This window comes from Sinohyriopsis cumingii, chromosome 4, assembly GCF_028554795.1.
Source record: "Sinohyriopsis cumingii isolate HCF-2022 chromosome 4, ASM2855479v2, whole genome shotgun sequence".
NCBI classification, from domain to species: Eukaryota; Metazoa; Mollusca; class Bivalvia; order Unionida; family Unionidae; genus Sinohyriopsis; species Sinohyriopsis cumingii.
In genome coordinates this window covers 14670493-14688025 of record NC_142964.1, presented here as the reverse complement: position 1 = coordinate 14688025, position 17533 = coordinate 14670493, and the positions used below count along the sequence as shown (strand labels likewise).

The window sequence follows — 17533 nt, the reverse complement described above, 5'->3', positions numbered from 1 at the left end:
AAATTAGGGTGGGCTGATCATGATACTTTTGTTCAATTTGCTGCTGATTTCAGCAATCATTTTATTCAGGTAACTTACTGTGGTCATAGGTTCATAGGTCTACTAATGTATAATTTGTGCATAAGATAACACAGTGCTTACATGTGGGGCAGTTTCTATTTGAGGAAATTGGGGTGTTAGTCTATTTTACACCTTGTTATTGCAATTGTAAGCATACTAATTATTGATATTCAACCGTTGTATATTAGGACTTAGCAGCAGGTGTCTTAAGTATCAGAAGGTAAATCATAATGGATATATGTTTGTAGAATAAAATCAAGCTGAAACTGTTCATCATAATAGGCTTAACCTATTCTCAGCCATCATATTTTGCAAGTGGTGTCCTTGTTTTTGTTTCCAGAAATTGGAATCACAACATACAATGCAAAAAGATTCTGCTGACAGACATCCTCCTGTCTCTCCATCATCAAATGTATACAGTTTCAAGTCAGAATCCTCCCCATATGCTGCTGCAGCCTCATTGCCTAGAAGTTCAGTACCCTCCTCCTCCTCATCCATTAACAGAGACGGGAATGCTCAGACAGGCAGTACCTCCTCACATTCCATTCCTGTTGGCAGGAGCTCTACCTCCTCTACCTCAGGAACAACCTCACAAGAGACTAAATCGGAGAGCAGAGGAGGTTCCATGACAGATACCAGATCATCTTTTTTCCACACACAATTTGTTCAGAAAAATAGTAATGTAAGACAATATAGCACAGCTCAATCATTCACATCATCAGATTTATCATCTCCTTTGTTTAATTCATCCATGAAGTGTTATGCTCAACCACAGTCATCTGTTTCTGATATGCAGACAAAAAGTTCATCCTCAACATCAACTTTTACTTCATGCTCAGAAGGTTCACTTAGTTCATCCAGAACTGTCACACAACCTTCATTGAGCTCAAGTTATACAATGTCTGTCATAGGATTTGCTAATCCAAATGCAAAATGTCCACCCAAAAAAGAACTCGATTCATGATGAGCATGAATTTTAACTGACAATAGGAAAGACAATTACTTGGTTACAGACCTAGACAAATTGAAGTATAACCAAAGCAATAAAGGATAGAAACTTCCGTGGACAATACCCCAGCGGGTGCAGCCAGTAGACATACTTATTTTTAACCCATGTGTACATGTCATGTTTAAAACATTCGCTCTGATTCGATATTTAATTAATGAATATTAGTACCATGTTGCCACAGATTTCTAAATAAAGAGTCAAAATTCACCTTTAATATCTGCATAAACATCATGGGTGAAAGATGGGCAAGATTGAAGAATAACTTTAGAATTGTTTGTCTACACTGAAGTTTAGCACTTATTAAAAGCTGACTTTCATATATATTTTATAAATACAAAACTTTTGCAACTGGTAATGGAAGTTTATACAAATGTAATTTTAATATGGTTCTAAAGCCAAGAAAGACATAATATTATTATTGTTGTTAGTGTTGTTGTTATTATTATTATTATTAATATTATTATTATTTAAAAGTAAATTCATTATATTTGTTGTTAATTGCTTGTTTCACAATATTTACATCATCTACGAGAGAGAGAGAGAGTGAGAGAGAGAGAGAGAGAAGGAAAGAGAAAGGTAAGGGTCAATAATTACTTGATGTACACACTTAAAGAGCTTTGACATCAAACAGCATAAATGACATGCCTTTGAAATATTTGATACAGCAAACTATTTGAATGTGTCATAGGCATTTCACTGTGGATCTTGTATGTATTATTGAAAAAAAATACCTTCCCTCTTTGCAAAATGTCCAGATGGCCATACCTGTTGATTTTTCCACAAACTGTAGTTTCACTTAGTTTGTGGATTCTTCACTTTTGTGGCTTTTCTCAACCTCAGTAAAGTTTAATTTGCTAATAATTATATTTCAATGTGCTTTCTGTCAACAAGAATGATATTGCAAAAATATTCTTAAACATGTGATGACCGACCTTCAGCTAGATGATAGATCACCTGTAAATCATGGCATAAAAAGATATACCTGTTATGATGGAGGGAAGATGGTACAGTAGTATAAAAATTTATTGCAAACCCCTTGATGTAAAAAAAAATAATTATACTTTGCAGTGAAGTTTTATATTAAAATTTGCAGATTCTTTTTCAGATTCATTTGGTAACTCAGAAATGTGCAGCTCCAGAATAAATTTATCCATATATTGTCCATGTAAAATTTTTAAACAAAATTTTGTTCAAAAAGCAGCGTGCCAAAAATACGCATGAAAAATGTCAATTTCAGAAAAAAATACTGTGTGCACTCTCTTTCTTCCAATTTGCTAGTCTATGCAGATATTGGCAGTAAATCAAACTCGTTTGCCAGATTTATTTGATGTGTTAGGTTTCCATCCAAGTAAGGCTGACAATATGCCAGAGGGAGACTGGGGAATATAATTGGTACCACATCTTCTGAATTAGGATCCATGTTAATGGGATAGAATATGGATTTTACGTCTCACTTATAGATAAAATCTCAGTCAAACCTTTAAGCAAAATTGGATGAGATCAGATGCTTGCTTCCTAAACTCCAGTTGGTCTCATAAAATTGTATGAGTTCAGATGTATGTTTCTCTGGCTGAACCAAAATTTTAGACAAAATTGTATGAGAATAGATAAGTATTTCTAATTGTTCTTGTCAGAAAATTAGATGGGAATTGATACACGTTTCTCAAAGTCTGATTTATTTAATACATAATAGTTGACTGTAAGGAAATGACATCTTACAGTGGAAAGGTTGATACCTAATCATAATGAAATAACTGGTTTATCAGTAGGCTTATGTGTAAATCAAATGATGCTTTATTATTTATGCATGATACTGTTGTATCAGTATGTGTGATTTTCTTATTTAAGTATTCCATTGTAAATTTAATGTTCTGGTCCAGATCATACAAGTGTCATATAGCAATCATAAATAAATGTGGGATTTACAGGGTCATAAGTTTTTGGCTATCGATTTAGTATGTATGCACCAAGGGAGGAGGGAGGTTTGAAGTTTGTATATGTATATGTAAGGAGGCGGTAAGACCAAGTAGTACAAATGCATATAATAACACAAACTGTATTATAGCAACAATGAGTAAAATCTATGTGCCTTGGCCAACAACAACCATTAGTATTTGCACACTCTCCCATTTGCATGTGCCCCACTCCTTCCGATTTTAAAACAAAAAACATCAAGGATATAAAAAAATGTATAAAACTTAGTCATTTCATTCATCAATTTATAATTTCTAATCTGATTGTTGCCAATGGGCAGCCTAACACTGTCAACTTGTTAGTGTTTCAGAGCAAATATAAGCACTTGATATAAACTGCTCAGTCTTGTTCTGGTTTCCAGAATAGTCTATTGCAGACAAAACTATGTTGCCCTGCCTCCAATGTATACAGTGTCTAGTTTTAATATTGCTTAAAAGAATTTGAACAAATAAGAGATCAAAATTTACATAATTATTGGGATTATCAAGGATGGTGAAGGATAACATATGTTGCTTGAAATTTGACTCTTCCATGCAAATATGGCTACCTTGTTACTAAAGGAACTCCCATTTGTAGTGGGGTGGGGATTAATCAAAGGTGTATGTACTGATGGGGGGGTGTAGAAAAAAGACACCATGCATGGAGAAGGGCAGGTTGAAAATAGATGAATTTTTGCATCCATACTAAATGAATGGCCCACTTGTGATTTTGATGTTTGAGGGCTTATAAAGCTCTTGGCCTCATGGCAGTGTTGCAGACTTATAGATAATGTGATCTATAATGCCAGTTTTAAAAGTGCTAGAATGCTTTGATCAGCATTGTGGACAACACAAATTTAGCTATCTCGACAAGCTTTAAACACTGAAACCGTAAGCATACATATATATATATATATACATGGTACCAAAACTACTCATTATAACAGTGTACTATTATTATATAAATCGGTTATCAGTTTTGTGATTTTTTATATTCGTTTTTGAAGATGTTTGAAAGTACAGTTGGCCAAATACAGTGCTATCTCTTATAATGGTCACTTCCTTTAAACAATCCTGCCTCATATTCACCAAGGTTCTGACTTAGTGTTCATTTTATCTTTACCTTTTTAACCTCTACTTAACAACCACCTCCCTTTCACAGTCGAAATCAGTTAAACATAAATGAGGCTGTTTAGTGTATATGCACAAATAACAGACACAAATAGAGACAGATGCACAAACAAATAGTAATGGTAATTACCATTATGATGATTTCCTGAATCTTGGATTATTTCTTGTGGGCATTCACTAAAAAGTATGAAATCTTTATTGATAACAAAATTGGAGACCTTTCCTTTCATGCTTTTTAATTAGATGACATAGCATTTAGACAAACCACCATTCATGTGATACTTTTACCTTGTTCTCAGGTAATTTTTTTGTTGTTGTCGTTTTCTTTATAAATTTTGCTGTTGTAGTTATAAACCTGAAGAGATTATGGGATAGCCTGTTTGTACTCTATTGTCCAGAATCTGCCTGTATGTTTGCACGGAATTTGTTATTGCTACTCAAAACTACTCCTCGGATTGCCATTAGACTGTACACCACATGTATCAATCCCAAGGCTATTTGGTCAAAATGACAGTGGAGCTGGTCAGATATCCAGTAACCTTATTGAAATGCTTTTGTTTGCTGCTTCTTTTGGAGGGTCCTTGAAAATGGGTTTTTCACTGAAAGACTTCTTATGATATCTAATTGGTCTGAAATGAAAATGGTACTAATCTAATACCCAATATGGCAACTACAGCATCTATTGCTACTTGATCTGAATTGATAGTCATATCAACATGTGGTTTTTGCTGAAAAACTTTTATGATGCCTAGTTGGTTCTAAATAAAATATCGCCACAACAGCAGCCATCTTTTAAATTTTATTAGTGCCACTTCTTCTGAATGAAAGTTGTGTCCAAATGGGGTTTTCACAAGAAAACTTCTTATGATGTCTGTTTGGTACTAAATTAAAGTGGTCTTTTAATGTAAAATTGCCAGCACATCATGATATCATAATCTAAACATTTGTCAAGACATTCTCTACAACTATTCGACCTAAGATTATGTTGAAAGCTTTAAAGAATATAATTTAACACCGTTTTATAAACACCAGTGCTAATGTAGGAGGTGTGTCTCAATCAGCAATCGAAAATGAGCAGGAGTGTGTGAAGCATAATGTAATCTCATCATCACAGACATGTTTATATTACTGCAGCTCATTAGCCAATGAAAATGCTTTTTTAAATTTGGGGAAAGCCTCTTTCTGGTTTTATCAGACCCTCATTTAGTGAGGATCACACATAGTTTTACGAGAAGTCTGGTTGAACAGGACTATTTATGTGTAGGTAAAAAAGATAAAATTAAGAAAACTTGTTCTTTGTTTATAAGGAAGTTTTCTGGTAAGATTTCTTACACTCCACATTATTATAGGTAATGTACAGTTTTCATTTGCTTAAATATTTTGTCTGTTTTTAAAAAAGTGCATTTACCAATGATTTATACATGTATTTTGTGCGACTGCTGTTTTATATAATTTACACTTGGGTTAAGGTGCAGTGTTGTAGTGACAATAATAAATGTGTACAATCAAGTATCAGTTATCAAGGCTTATTGGGCAAAATGAATTCTGCCTAGAAAATCTCTAATTTTTCTATTACCGGTGTTGGTACTTTTATTTTAAATGTATTCATCATTAGCTGTCCTTTTACAAAAGTAATTTTATAGATATGATCTGTCTTTTATTATTTCGTTAAAATAAAGCATTGTAAATAGTAACACATTACTGTCTCTATTTTTAATAATAATTAGAAGGCATGACATATGCCATCACCATTTATTACCTACGAAAATTTGACTTTCACTCTCAACTTTCACTTCCTCTATCGCATGATGGATTTGGAACCTTTGTTGTCCAGTACTCATCCTTGTCACACATCATACCTAGCTATGATCATCATCGCTTAGTTGTGTAGATGGTCTTAAATGTACTGGCCAATACACACATGCATCCAGTTCCCTCACCCCATCTGGATCTATTCATCCCTGTTAAATATCTTACCAGTTAAATAACACACAATACATAGGTTCAATAGAAACTTGATCGTACATATTGAATAATCTTTAGCATAATGGGGGCAAATTTCATCACTGCGCCAGCAGAGCTTTTAATCTATTCTATAGGAATATCTCAGGAAGAGAGACTTGGGGGAGTTTGTAGGTATCTGACACCCATATGTGGAGCCACAAGGGGCTGATACAAGGTATATAGGGATGCTAATAACCAGAACTCAAAAAGTCTGATCCAGAGGATTGCTATGATAACAAACATCAGGTGAAACTCCATACATGCACTGTAGGAAGTGGGTATGAAGTATATGGGCATAACAGTTGAGTACATTTAAGTACTGACACAATTTGGGAGTCAAAGCAAAGTTGTGAATACATGAAACTTGGTAATGGCCCAAATGAAGGGAGCCCTCTGGCTATGGAACAGTGTGACTGTAATGAAGGTCCACAATTTAAGGAAATGTCAGGATATGTATACAGATAATAATAATTGAGAATGCATTAACATGGGAAAAGCATGAACTAGGTTTGGAACCGCATGATAATCCTGATGTGCATAAATGTATAAATATTAGATATATAACATATGATCATTCTCCCATTCACTGTAGACTTGAGTTCAGGTTTCATTCAAATTCTGACTGAATAACACATGTGTGGATGGATACAACTAACTACAATATACCAACAAATTGAGGATTTAGTGTCTATCTAATATTATGTTGTAGAACGAATGTACTTATTTACATGAATACTTGTACAAACTTGTTAAAAACAAACAGACCTAATTATATCCTGCATGATGGTCAACTCCCTTACATAAAACTGTTGTAATTATGAAGATCAACATGAAATTTATTGCAAGAAACTTGGTATTCCTCCTGGATGAACTGTCAATATATCAAAGGGCATAACACCATGGGTCCGGACCTTATCAAATGGCAGAAATGTTACTGGGAGTAAGGATATAGAAAAAGTTTTAATATTCAAAATACACTGTAAATTGGATAAACAGCAATTGAAATATAGTTTAAGAACTCATTGAAGAATGTAACCCATAAACAGGAGCTGTACAGTATTAAAGGTAATTAAGTTTGTGATGTTATATTCTAAAAACGCATTTATTTGGGTGTAAATTTATTTAAATAAACTGATGAAATAAATAATCAAAAAGTGTCACGTCTCTTGAATCCACAACAAGGGACATAACCCAGGAAGATGCAGTGGTTTTAGGAGTAAAGAAATAATGGATCATATAAAATCCCAGACATGAAGTAAATTAGATAATTAGATCAAATATTGGAAGGAAGAAGAAAAAAAATGTCTTGAACCCAATATTCCATCTGGGAATGTAACTTAGGGTACAACACTAGTATAGGGAAATATGGAAGCAGGATCTTATAATACTCTAATGCTGAAAGCAAAACGTTCAGTAAATTATGTTTCTCCTTAAATGCTAAACCGATAACATTAACATTAGGAATATAAGCCCTGCTAACTCCCAAATTCAGCCTTCCAAAAAACTGAAAATTTGTACTTGCTGCCTATATTATATATAGACAAAGGGCAGTAACTCTTGTCCATTACCTCCCATGGCCACTTGCAGGTGGTGTAAGTTCTACACTGAGCAGATAAGTATTCTAGGAGAAACATAATTTACTGAAAAATTTGCTTTCCTTTTGAGCACATTCCCTGATCACATTAACATTAGGAGAATAGGTAATAGGCAGAGGGATACCATTTAACCTTGGAGGGAAGAACATTGGATTCATCACATGAAGGTTAACCTTCTCTCCTGATTTGTGAGCAGCACAACTGGAGGTGATGTGTTTAAGTCATGGAAGAAGAAATAATGAGATCTTATCGCATACAATTTCCAGGTGAACCCAGGGAAAGCTGGGCCGTCCAAAGGTTGTGCTGACGTCTGTTGGGTCTGTTATCAATGTACAACTGAGACTGCATCTACCAGATCCAGAGTTTGTCGCTGTGGATCCAAATCTTGTACATAAAACTTAAGAAGGCTGACTGTGCAGGCCACCAGTGGCCTCAATGATATCTTTGATAGAGATATCACCACCACCAAGGCAAGGCTCACAGACATTGCTTTTATCTCATGAGCAGAAATCTTCATGAGGCGACTCTGTTATTACTCACTTAAACAAAAATGAGAGGACTTTAGGGGTTATATCATCGTTCCCAGATGGAACTGGGAGAAAGGGGTGTCTTTGAGCTCCACAAAATAGCTCAGTCAGCTTTAGATAAAATCTGAGCAAATGTACTTTGTCCAGTTTGAAAACATCTTGGATGATGTCAATATAGGAGAGAGGATGTATGATGACTTTGATTGCCCACTGTCAGCAACCAATTCTTGGTGATGAAACTAGGTTGTGTCAAAAGGGTCGGTGAGCCATCTGATCAAAATTGAAAATAGGCTTGGTCACCAGAAAGAGCATGTAATTCACTGACTCTGCATGCCAAAGTGAACATTTTCACGAAAAACGTTTTGTAAGAAAGGAGTTTCAGCGAAGTCCTGGCTAAAGGCTCAGTTTTTTAATTTAGCCAAGTCAGAATCCAGGAAAGATGCCACATAAGAAAATAAGTGATGGTAATTTATGTCTATGCAAGTCAAAGTTAGACAAAAAGGTCAGTTGTTGTTGTTGTAGGGGTTAAAAGCCATTTTCAGCACAAGATAGGCTATACATGTGGCCAGTATAAATGGTGGAGGAAAACCCCGGAAAGTTGTTGTTGTTGTTGTTCTAGGGTTTAACGCCATTTTTCAGCACAAGATAGGCTATACATGGCGGCCAGTATAACTGGTGGAGGAAGAACCCTGGAAAACCCAGGGAAGAACCACCGACCCACAAGAAGCTACTGGCAATAACCCCGGAAAGAACTACCGACCCACGTGAAGCTGCTGGAAAGCTTTCTCACATACCCACATTGACCGAACCCGAGACTCCAACCCACGCAGACACAGGTGAGACGGCAGTGATCTGTAACGGTGACCACTTTAGAGCACTTGGCCTCTTTGGGCCACTGACAACTAGTCAGAGAGGTCCTTAAGACTAAAATCCTCCCTGTCATGATGAAAGAACACGCTCTTAATAGTTTTCGGAGCCAAGTCAGCTTTTATTCTCCAGATGGCAAAGAAAAACGTCAGCTATTTGTGGGATACAGGCACTGAAAGGGGCAATGTTTTTGACTTTGCACCAGTCCCTGAGAACATGCCATTTCACTTCAGAATTCTTTAAAGCGGATGACCTTCTAGCTTTTGCAATTCTTTTCATGACTGAAGGGTTGAATTGTTCTGCAGCATGGCTCTCTGGACAAGAGCTAAGTGTGAAGGAGAAGATGGTCCTTGCAAGGATGGAATTCGTGGGTCTGAGGCTGTATGAGCAGATTCGGACTGACCGGGATCTTCCTGTGGTAGATATATTGCTAGATCAAGAAGATCGGTGATCCAGGATTTGTCCAAGCGGAGTAGGGGCAATTAGAATCATTTTGCACTTCATGACCCTCAATTTCTATATAATCTTTGGAACTAAGGGGGAATTGGGTTGGCAAACAGATCTTTGCTGAAAGAGCATCGACAGACCATGCCTCTGGAGTCGGTACTGGGGAAAAGAGGTGGACACTGTGCTATGCCCCCCCCCCCCACCTCCCCATAGCTGGCAAATCTGATGAAAGACAGACGGAGGGACCATTCTGAATGAAGATCTGTTCATGTCGGTATTGCAAAGGTGGAATGCCCACACCAGAAAAGAACTCGGGCGATTTGGTACTACCCTGTTTAAGGAGGTATGTCGCGACCGCCTAGTTCGTTCGACATGATGAGCACCATCTTGTTCTAATGATGGTCGATCCAAATATGAAAGGCTCTGATGATAACTTTATTCTTCAAGAAATTAATTTGGAGAATTGTGTCCTCCGGACCACACTGCTCGTTGACAGTGTTCAGTTTCTCAAATACGGGTGCTTAAGTTTGTACACACGGACACATCTGGGTACTGCTGTCCTAGGCGTATTCCTGTCATGAACCAACTTTGGTTGCACCACTGATCCAGGAATAATAATATGTCATTAGTTACATTGATCGAGCGACATGGAAGAGGGATGACCTTGAACTGCAAGGTAGACTGCAAAAGGCGCATTTAGAGGAAAACCATAGTGATAATATCCGCTTATACGTAGAACAATCCGAGGAGTTGCAGAAACTCCTTGGCTGTGATCCATTTTGTTTTGGAAATGATTCTGTTGGGACGATGATTCGGACTACCCAAAGTTGAGGAAGACGTGCCAAGTTGAGGCAGGTGAGAAAATCCATATCCAAATTTACGAACTGATGGGATGGACAATTGATCTGAGAATCTGGTGATGTAAAAGGGAGATTAGGTAGTTCTTTCCTTTGACATGGAAATAGATGAACGGAAACAGGATACAATACAGTGGAGTAGTTTCATAAAGGCCCACTGACTTCTGTCCAAACCGGGAACGAGAGTGAAACTCATAATTTACTCGGTATGTAAACCGTGGGAACTTCTGTAAGGATGGATGGACGGGAACGTAATAATATGCGTCTGGCAGAATGGGGCAGGTGACAAATGTGTTCGAACGGATAGAGAGGTGGAGTGATTATGTGATCTCCAACATGAATGCCATGGGCAGTCTTAACCAGAAAAGACTTGGAGGGAAACTCTGGAGATTGTGGATTCCGAACAATCTATGCCGCCCAATTCTGGATGAGCGTCCTGATTTCTTGCCACAAGAGTGTGAACGTTACCGAGTCTGATGGTACTTCCGTCATGAATGGAGAGGACGGGGGTGGGTGTATTGGCAAAACTAGGACCAACGCCTATCTGAGACAATTTGGAACACCCACTCGCATCGCGTAAAGAGATTGATCCAATGCTGTTTGAAGAAGAATAAAGCCGGATGCCTACCGGATTGTTGTGTACTGGCGGTCGGGGACACGAGTCAACGGCAAGACAGCGGAGGCGTGGTGGGAGGGGGTTAGAGAAACTTTGTTTCTTATTCCCTAGATACGACTGCCTCCGAAACTGACGATCAGCTTGCAGTCTTTTTAGTTGTACAGCGAACGATCTGGTATCTTCTTCTATAAAAAAAAAAGACAGAGACGCCAAGTTCGATGACGAAGACGTGGCTATTATATTGCGAACGAGTTTCAAAGTGGTGTGCAGGACGCCTTTATCGACCGTATAAGAAACAGGTTAAGTTGGATTGATCGCAACTTTAATCTTGTCTAATGCTAGGAGATATGTAAAGAAGGCATCAGAATGGGACTTAAAACTGCAAAAGAAAAAAAAGACTTTGGCATGACCTGGTCACTGATCTTGATAGATTTGGTCCTCTTCAATTTTCTGGATTTTTCCCGACGGTGGGAGAAGATGGAAGGACTTGCTGACATACCTATCGTCAAAATCGTCTGAGATCTTGACCCTGTATGTCGGTGTAGAAGATGGGGATGGTGTACATTCTAAGTTAGGCAACACCACATAAATTCCACAACTGCCACCTCAGATCCACGCTCAGTTTGCTCCATAGTGGAATCTGAATAAGATCCATCACCAGGATTATCACTACCTTCAGTGTACGGTTCGTCCTGGTCGGGGAACGAGCGATCTCTGGATCATACGTTCCAAGTGAGGTATAGCTGAGGTGTGGCCATCATCTCTAAGACTGCCAAGGTACCGTCCATGAGGAAACGTCGTGAGTAAATGGTTATCCATATCATCATTATCCACAGGATGTAGTGGTTGAATCGGTAAAAGTAAAATCACCCAGTACGGGTATCTGGACTACCGATGGCTGTGTAGATTGCTGTAATGCTGGAGTATTGGCAATGTTAGGCAGACTGGTGGGTATATCAATTAGATCCAAAGCAATCTGAACGTTCCATTGCTCTACTTGTAGAGCCTTAGGGCGATATGTAACGGAAGCCATGCTTTCAATGGACTAAGAGCCGGATGGCTAGATGGTACGGTCTCAGCCGAGACGGCATCAACACTAAGGCATGGCTAGACGGTATGAATCTAGGGCTGGACTGTACGATCGGCAGCCGAGACAGCATCAAAATAGACGGCACGGCTCATTCAACCCAATATTAAACTCCATGCACCTGGACTTGCATGCCCGAAGTCCATGCTTGGAAGTGCAGGTGTACTTACGCCACATGAGCTGCCTTCAATTGGGTGGAAACTCCGCCAAAGTGTCGAAATTCTTGACTAAAACAGAAGAAGGCGGTAGGAACGGGGACGACTGGCCAGAACTAATCAACTCCGTCTTTGCATGTTTTATCGAACAACGCACTTATAACTCCAGAGAAGGTGTAGATGGTGGAGTAGAAGTCGCACCCCCAGGCTGGCCAAACTCAATATAAGGTAAATGTTCAAAACATAAGTACTCTCGGTCCTTTGATCTACATGTCACTCCCTGTTTCTTGCAGCTTTTCTTGGAACTTTTGACCATGTATTCTCCGACCAAATGGCGCACATGCTGCACACAGAAGATGGTATATATATACTGTACATGCGAGATTTCTTGCTGGCTTTGAATTCTTGCACTTAGCATACTTGGTCGTCATAGTTAATTCTAAAAACGACAATTAAGAAAGAGAAAGAAAAAAAAAAGAAAGAAATGCATAGTTAACTGCGTTAAGAACGCCAAAGATACCCGCTATATCAGGGGTGATAAATAAATATTTTGCGCTATCACGAACTTCAACATGTTCTACAATGTAGCCATGTATAGCCAGGTTATCAGAGAACGAATAGGTGAAAAAGTACACATTATGGTCAACAATAAAAAAAATAACTTTACCAGTTGTAGAATAATCCTTAATACATCCTAAAATGGTATGAAAAGAAACAATTTCCAGTGGATTTCGGGAGAAGTGAACCATGATGTCAGTTTACGAGCAAAAGCTTGAAACTAACGCCACCTGTAGGCTACAAGGGAGGTAACGTGCAAGAGTTATTTCCCTTTGTGTGTATAATAGAGACAGCAAAAATCGACTACTCGTCTTTAGGGGAGGAGAAATCGGTAAATGCTTAAGAGAACATAAAAAAATGCTATCAAAACTTACAAGTGTCTTACAATTTTGCTGGATATCCCCACCCAGTGACCTGATCCAAGAGTAGGAATGTAAGGGGTATATTCAATTTAATGTGAATTTGATAACGGAGTTTTTAAAATATGCGATAAAAAATCCCGAACCAAGGCGAGTGTTCTACATATAATTCTTGTCATAGTTCACGAGTTATAGAAATACAAATTAAGAAAAAGACTTTAACTGAATGTGTCCACAATGTAAATTTTGACTGCATTAATCCCAAGATTCTGAGTGAAGGCGAGTTTGTGATGGAAACATTTTAATTAAAATGTGTCCCCCATTAAAATTCTTCCTGATGAAGTCCGACTATTAATGGATTCATGCATACCGCTATACTTTAAGAAGATCATGGAAAGAAGGCAAAATATGACACTGCACAATTCCTACTGATTCTGAAAAAGTTTTCATAGCAGTAATACATTTATTACTACTATTGCATTGCTTATCTTTTCCAGGCCGCTACTTGCCCAATCCAAGGTAAATGTTCCATCCTCTATTTAGTAACTGGAGGCCAAACATTGAAAAGAACATGATCTAGTCTGATTCCTTAGGCATAACCAATATGCAGAATATCTTCCTCTTTTTCCTTGGACTAATTGTGAGTACATGTCAGGATGCTCTATTTCACTTTATCTTTGCCAAAAATATCCTTTTTTGTTCTCGATTTCTAACCAGTTCTTGCGTTAACTGTGCATTTTTGTGTGCATATTTGCTAAATTTTATGGATTTTTCACTATGCTTAGCTTAGTGGTGCTTTTATTAATTTTACTCCTTTTTATTACTATATTTGAGAGTTACCTACTCCTTTTTGGTTAACAGTGATATTGTTTTCCAAAATTTTGTCTTTCAGCACATTGGTGTGGGTACAAGAAGGCCCATGTGCCACTCATTCCACTTGTTCATACTGTGTTCTGAAGATACAGTGATTGATGTCCAATTGGTATTCCCTATGGGCAGATTCAGTGTGGGACTTGGCAGAAGGTCTCGGTACTTACTGAAGGAGGAAGAAGGCCCTTCTTCCTCATCTTCATTCAGCACAACAAACTCTATTCCTGAGAGGGGTTGAAATCAGTTCGGGTCTTAAAGAAGTTTACACCCCCCGGTGGGGCAAGAACCAGGACAGATTTCCCTGGTTTGGAAATCGCCAAAAGGTCTCGGATCACTGACACTAATTCCAATGTAATCTGTGTCTGTTACTGATAAATCCTTGACACACACCCCTCCAATGGAGGAAAGTGCCGATGCCTGAGAGTGAGTCACATATGAGCAATGCCCTCTCAAGGAGGTAAAGAAAGGATGGTCAATAAGAGAGTCCCACTTTCCAGAGAAAGAGAAGAGCATCACTATTATTTCGATGGATCTAATGCAGAATCTGATTTGACGAACAAAATTCCATCTGTTAGATCTTCTTCACTGGATAGGTCTTTTACTAGTCAGTGGAAAAAGACGCCAATAAAAAGTAAAAAACACGAAAGAAAAATATCCTTATTGGAATAAGGAGTGGGGTTCGTTCGCCCATCATGTAAAGGGGATAAGATTGGCAACCCGCTTTCTCTGTTTCTGTTTGGTCCCAACAGGATTGGGTTTACGACCTAATTGGTAGTAAGTCTTCTTTTTCCCCACAAGGTATGTCAGATTTAACAGACACTCGAACTGCTCAATTCCCTCTGGCCTTGACCAACAAAGATGAAGGTGGGCCACTACTCTCCTCCAAGATTGCCAAGAATGGATCAGTGACCCCATTCACCTAGAATTAGTTCTGTTTCCTCCTGTAAGCACCTACGAATGGTGTTTCACTGGCTTCTCCAGAGATGGAGACCGTGAAGAACAATTCTCTCTTGCCTCTGGAACAAGTTCAGGGTGGCGATGCTCTCTCCATTCTGGTGGACTCGAATGAGTTCCCAGAAGAACCAGATGTGGTAGGTCCTTCCCTTCCATTAGAGTCCCCTGCTCCATCCCCATCTCGTGGGTCAGATAGAGGAAGTATGGACTTTTGATAAGCAGTACCCTCTCAAGGAGGTTAAGTGCTAGGGTGACTGATAAGAATGAGTTGCACCTTCCCAAGAGTGGTAAGAGACGTGATATCACTCCAGAAGATCTGAGGCAGACTCTGATTCGACTAACAAGAGTTCTGTTAGATCACTTTCACCTGACTAATCTCTGATCAGTGACCGCACACCCCTACCCCTATACATGTGACTGAAGCCTTCCTGAGCTCAGGATGCTAGGATTCTCTCATCTAGAGAGGCTTTCTGAGGCCCACCCTGATTCAGATCTTCTGGCGGTGATTTGGAAAGTAACAATTTTTTTTTGGGGGGGGGGGGGGGCCAAGAGACCTCTTGTTGATCAAAATAGGCTTCTTTGCCAAGTTTTGGTGTTGAGGTTTTATTTAGCTTCCTCTAAAAGGGGAAGGAAAGCTTGAATCATCTTTCTTCCTGTCAATGGTTCCCAATATATTGGCAGCCACCATTTCAAATAGATTTCCTCACTGTTAAGAGGGCTGATCAGTTCCTCACCAATAGATCTTTCATGAGAATTTAAGCCCAGGTTAATGATATTGTAGCATCCTGGACACACTTGAATCAGTCTTTGGATGTCATAGGAGTCACCTTCTGGCAATCTCACTCTACTTTTTCATCCTTTAACCATGTTTTGTTGTGCACCAGGAAGAAGGCAATTATTCCTTCCATCCAACTTTGACTGTGGTAAAACCATTTGCCAGCTAACAGTGGTAGTGCATTTTTCTTATACCAGTTGTGTTTGAAGCCATCAGCCTCCCTCCTACCAGGTAAATTCAGCAGTGCAACAGAAGGTATTGTATTACTGCTATTGAAATGCTTTTTGGTGTTTGGGGGTAAACTAATTTTAACTATGTAATACCTGCTACTACTGCAATGATTCCCTCCTCTAACCTTGTTCAGATGTCATGTAGTCTCAGTCCAAGTCAAATGAGGAAATTACTTCATGTGTAGACTATCAAAATGGAATCAGACTGGGATCATATTATTTTCAATTCTTGGATCACAATTATTAACTGGAAGAGGGAATATGTAGCTTGGACTAGGGACTTGGCATTTCAGAAAAGGTATGCAATGGCATAGTAGCAGTATTATGCAATTAAAATTAGTTTTACCCCCCCCCCCCATATACAGTTTCTTTGCCAGTTAGAATGTTTTGTTTCTTTCCCCAAAGCAAGTCCACTTTTCAGTGACAGTTGCATGAATGTTGATGCTTCTATGTACAAGAATATATAATAAATGAAGCAAGATGTGACACTAGATATTTCATATCGATTAATAACACATATACAATAATCAAGCACATACATATATTACTTTTTATCAAAACAGGAGGCTTTCCATTGAATGCTTGCATTCAAAAATATCAAAACAAAAATGAAATTAATATTTATCATTTATTTCTCATTTTGTGGTAAATCACTGAATTCAACAGCAAGATCAGGTCTAGGTACTTTAACATGCAGTTGAATATTACCCATCAAACTTATCACGAATAACTCCAAAAACACCGGCCAATAATCATTTGTAGAACCCAGTGTCTCACCTGTAATTAATCATGGATGTATACACCAACCCATATCTAACATTGCTTCTATCACTGCTGGATGTGATACTGTGGTCACTCGTCCCTCACTATAATGCATTTAGAGGACCCATTATTGAGAACCATCATCTGGCTGAGGTCACTTTATACTGGGGTTTATCAAAACATTTAATTAAAACCATATCACAGGATCCACAACAATACCTGTTATATCAGGGACCATGTTATTATTGGACCATGTGACATCAAGGTCCAAAGTATGTTGGGGCCCCGAGTGGCCGAGTGGTCTAAAGCACTCTCCGTTACGGATCACTGCCATCTCACCTCTGTCTGCGTGGGTTCGAGTCTAGGATTTGGCTAATGTGGGTATATGAGAAAGCTTGCCAGTAGCTTCTTGTGGGTCGGTGGTTCTTCCTGGGGTTTTCCCGGGTTCTTCCTCCACCATTAATACTGGCCACCATGCATAGCCTATCGTGTGCTGAAAAATGGCGTTAAACCCCACAACAACAACAACAACCAAAGTATGTTTGTTTGATCACGATTATTTGAGTGGGCCTATAACAGATCCACTCCTGGGGAAATGTCTTTACTGGAGAGCACTTATATTAAACTATTAACATAGTACAATGAAATAATAAGCCTGATATAAAAGTGCATCTAATCTATACCACATGAATATTTAATAGATAATATTTTATCAAGT

General features: G+C 38.5%; 1 protein-coding gene across 3 annotated transcripts in view; it reads left to right on the top strand.

Moving 5' to 3' along the window:
* The window catches only part of LOC149800652 (anoctamin-8-like), an 84801-nt gene extending 78951 nt beyond the window's left edge, over positions 1 to 5850 (top strand). For all 3 annotated transcript variants that reach the window (XM_089954665.1, XM_089954666.1, XM_089954664.1), the window contains one exon: positions 401 to 5850. In XM_089954665.1, the coding sequence (XP_089810791.1) occupies positions 401 to 1024 (624 nt within the window). In that variant the 3' untranslated portion in view covers positions 1025 to 5850. The remainder of the gene's footprint in view (positions 1 to 400) is intronic.
* Positions 5851 to 17533: the final 11683 nt, after the last annotated feature.